The following is a 4,239-nucleotide window of genomic DNA, read 5'->3' as shown; positions in this document are numbered from 1 at the left end:
TTGAGGCCCCTGCAACAGAGTGTTTCCACTAAGGTCCGCACATACGAATGCGGAGATACTGTCTTTGCAAAGAACTACGCAGGGGGACATTCGTGGCTTCCAGCCACGGTTACCGAGGTAGTAGGTTCGCGCATGTACGTTGTCCAGCTTGTAAATCAGGATATTTTTAAAGCAATGTTACTAGCAGCGCATGCTGTGATTGCATATGGTTGGAAGGAGAGTCTGAAGTGGACTTTAGATAGATGGAACGACTATCTATACGAATATATCCAATCAGATATATTGGAATGTATTAAACAAGATAAGGTATGGGATGGAAAGATGAAGGAGATAAAAAAGAAATGGTCTACATACTTTCTGTTATGTATTGAAGTGTGTATAGAACTGCTATGTGAACTGTGCCATTGAGATGCCATGTTAAGCTTCGCCCTGGGCTAGGATCCTAATGTAACCAATAGGAGCCCTAGCCCAGAATATGTTAACCAATCACATTGCAAAGCGGGAGCGCTTCTGATTGGTCCTTATTGCTTCAACCTCATAGGTTGCCTTATTGTACAGTGGGTGTGGCTACAATAGCCGGGAGTGTTTAAATATCGACAAGCCAGTGTATTTATTCGAATGGGTTCTGGCTGGCGATTGTTGTACCGTACCGGAGAAGTAACTGAACTGAAGAATAAACCGCATTCTTGCTGAATCACTCTCCGACTCTTTGTTAAGTGCACGACTTAACAGCCTGCCTAGCCACATTTGAGACCTGGGCCTCCACCAAAATCACACCCAGACTCTTGACAGTCAGCACTGGTGTTAAAGGCACATTGTCAGGGGACGACAGTGGACATCCTAACCCCAAATCCCTCCGGCCCAGCCACAGAACCTCCATCTTAGATAGTATGTGGCAGGATTTCTCCCTAGCAATAGGCATTTCTACAGTTGCAGCAAACACACTAGTAAAAAGGTTGAGTTAGGATGGCTATTCTACCACTGCAGAAAAGTTTCTAGAATATCTTGTATATATAACTGTCTTCTTCTGCACTGTAGCAAAGGAGGAGGGTGGGGTCAAAACTGGAATTAGTTGTTCTGCCTTTTTTTGAGCGGTGGCACAGGGGATTTATCCTCTCTGGTTAAACATCTGAGCTGAACAGGACTGCTGTCAGTTCTAGCCCCACACTGGTGTGAGCAACCAGCCTTGTCCCCAGCTCGCCATCCACCCAGCGGTTCGAAAGCTTTGGCGAGTAGATAAAATGGGTACCACTCCTTAGAGAGAGTAGGCACACTAAACCCCTGGTGGGGGTGGTGTTAGCCGATGAGCGGAAGGTCCACGCATAAGATCAAAAGATGAGAGAGATCTACACAGCATCAAAAAAGTAGCCTGTAATGGGCCATTCCAGCCAGATGGTGGCAGTGCTGCACTGCGACTGAGAAAAATGCTGACGACATCAAGCAACGTCGAGTGAGAATGCTGCTGGAACATGTCTGAAGCTTACAGCTGACCAAACTCCCCATCGACTGCGAAAATGTGTGTGAATTAAAAAGATATATGTTGTCCTCCCTTACCCCCATCATTGTTAGTCCCGTGTGAATTCATGAGTAACTGTAAAATCGCTCAGAGCCGGCAGCTCTGCAAGGATTGAGCGATCAATAAATTGAAAGATTATTATTATTATTGATGTGGGTTGTACCTACCATTGACCACCACAATAGTCTCCCCATCAGCCCCAATGGGGAGACTATTGTGGTGGCCAATGGTAGGTACAACCCGCATCAACAGAAGGCAACAGCACTGAACTAAGCTGAGTAGCCCTTGAGGCATTGGTGGTGGTGGAAAGTGCAGTCAAGTCACAGTCAAATTGCAGTGGTCCTGTAGGGTTTTCAAGAGAAGAGACATTCGGGGGTGGTATGCCATGGCCTGCCTGGACATTCTTGGTGGTCTCCCATTCAGATAGTAACCATGGCTGACCCTGTTTACCTTCCAAAATCTGGCGAGATCCAGCTAGCCTTGGCCTTCCAGGTTAGGGCCACTGCCAATGAAGAGCCTGAACTGAGCAGCACTGGATGTGTTGCTGGGCCTTGCCTTGGCTTCCTTCTAGCCCACTGTGGCCCAACGAGGAAATTTCCCTGTAAATTAAATGTCTACCCCTTGCACCAGCTCACTGGTCACCTGTAGATTTCTGTTTCTGCAGAGGCAACAGCAGTCCAAACGGCAAATGTACATACAGTTTTTAGTTATTCCATACAAAATGAAAATCCCTATAACTCAACAGCTATTCCATCTAAACACTTCTTCCCACGATGCTTGTATTTTTTAAAAAAGAAAATCCATCCGCTATCTGATGTGTGAAATGTTACAATCCATGTCATCGCTTCAGTGTTCGAATGCATTCCCACCTGATTCTACTATATGTATGGAAGAATAAGAAGAAGAGGATATTGGATTTATACCCCGCCCTTCACTACCCAAAGGTGTCTCAGAGCGGCTTACAAACTCCTTTCCCTTCCCCTCCCCACAACAGACACCCTGGGAGGTGGGTGGGTCTGAGAGAGAGCTCTGACACAAACTGCTCTTTTTCAAGGACACCTGTGCCAGAGCTTGTGACTGACCCAAGGTCACATCAGCAGGTGCGAGTGGAGGAGTGGGGAATCAAACCCGGTTCTCCCAGATTAGAGTCCGCACACTTAACCACTACACCAAACTGGCTACACCAAACCACTACACCAAGCAGATGTAGTCTTGTAGAAGCTCCATTCTCCTCCAGCTAATACTCATTTTGGCTCAAACCCACCTCTTCGCAGCGCTCTGGCCACGGCCTCATGCACGTCCTTGTTCCGCAGGGTGTAAATGATCGGGTTGAGGAAAGGGGTGACCACCACATAAAACAAGGCAATATTTTTGTCGCGGTCCGAGAAAGTCGTTGATCGGGGAATCAGGTACATAGAAATGACCGTTCCATAGAACACAGTCACTACCATGAGGTGGGAAGCACATGTGGAAAAGGCTTTGCGCCATCCAGTAGCGAACCGTATTTGTAATACGGAGAACAGAATGACCGCATAGGAGGTCAGAACAACAGAAATAGGAATGATGAGGACCAGCCCTGCCATTAGAAACACAATGGCCTGAGTGACGTGGGTGTCATCACAGGCAAGTTTCAGCACCACCGGCAACTCACACATGAAGTGATTGATACGGTTGGGCCCACAGTAGGAGTGACGAAAGGTGCACCCCACGTATATTGCACCGAAAAGGAAGCCCGTTGCCCAGCAACTGGATGCAAGGTGCACCTGACGCCACCTGTCCATGGCAACAGGATACAGCAGAGGTCGGCAAATGGCCAGGTAACGGTCATAGGCCATGACACCCAGCAGAAAGCATTCAGCAGCACCCAAAGACAAGGCGACAAATATCTGGGCCACGCAACGGGTGTAGGAGATGACTCCGTTCCCCGCCAGGAGGTGAGCCAGCATCTGTGGCTCCGTGCTGGTGACGTAGCAGATCTCTAGGCCGGAGAGGTGCATGAGGAAGTAGTACATGGGCGTTTGGAGGCGGGTGTCAAACCACACCAGCAGGATGACCGCCAGGTTGCCCATGATGGTAAGTGAGTAGGTGAGCAGGATGGCGACGAAGAGTAGAAGCTGAGTCTTTCGTTGACTGGAGAGTCCCACAAAGATGAATTCGGTGACTGAGGTGAGGTTCTCAATGTCCATCATGGTCTCCTTCCTGCAGAAATACGGGCAGCGGAGAGAGAATGTGGCATTTCTTGCGATTAGGTCAATTGAATAAAAAAGACACTGTTTTGTCCCTGCCAAACTCAAGGAAGCACAAAGGAAGCTCAACAAATTTAATGATGCTGACAGGCAGCCTGGTATAGTCATTTTGAGTGTTGGGCTGAGATCTTTGAGACCCAAGTTCAAGTCCCCACTCTGGCATGGAAAGTTACTAGGTGAACTTGCATCAGTCACATCCTCTCAGGCTACGTTACCTCACAGGGTCCTTAAATGGAGGCGAGGAGAACCATGAAAGGCAGCTTTGAGTCCCCGTAAGTGAAGTAAATAAATGAATATATGAGTACAGTTCTTGAAAGCCACCGTTTACTGCCTTAACCATGGTTGAGTTTTCAAGTATGCAAAAATATCATGGTTTCCCTCAGTCCTGTTTCTCCCATGGCCATCAGTCCTTGCTAAATTTAATCTCTGTCTTCGGGCACTCAGAAACAGGGAGACACCATCATGTAAACATTCAGG

At 47.8% G+C, this 4,239-nt stretch overlaps 1 protein-coding gene across 1 annotated transcript; it reads right to left on the bottom strand.

The window, feature by feature from the left end:
- Positions 1-2,760: 2,760 nt before the first annotated feature.
- LOC107111728 (putative olfactory receptor 2B8) lies at positions 2,761-3,702 on the bottom strand. Its single transcript, XM_015412742.1, has one exon. It carries the CDS (start codon positions 3,700-3,702, stop codon positions 2,761-2,763), a length of 942 nt encoding a protein of 313 aa, XP_015268228.1.
- Positions 3,703-4,239: the final 537 nt, after the last annotated feature.

The sequence above is a fragment of the Gekko japonicus genome, unplaced genomic scaffold, assembly GCF_001447785.1.
Source record: "Gekko japonicus isolate JY-2015 unplaced genomic scaffold, Gekko_japonicus_V1.1 scaffold669, whole genome shotgun sequence".
Classification (NCBI taxonomy): Eukaryota; Metazoa; Chordata; class Lepidosauria; order Squamata; family Gekkonidae; genus Gekko; species Gekko japonicus.
This window is presented reverse-complemented; position numbering and strand designations above follow the sequence as displayed.

Excerpts from the sequence above, each read along its gene's own strand:
- LOC107111728 (XM_015412742.1), bottom strand. The coding sequence starts at position 3,702 with ATGGACATTGAGAACCTCACCTCAGTCACCGAATTCATCTTTGTGGGA.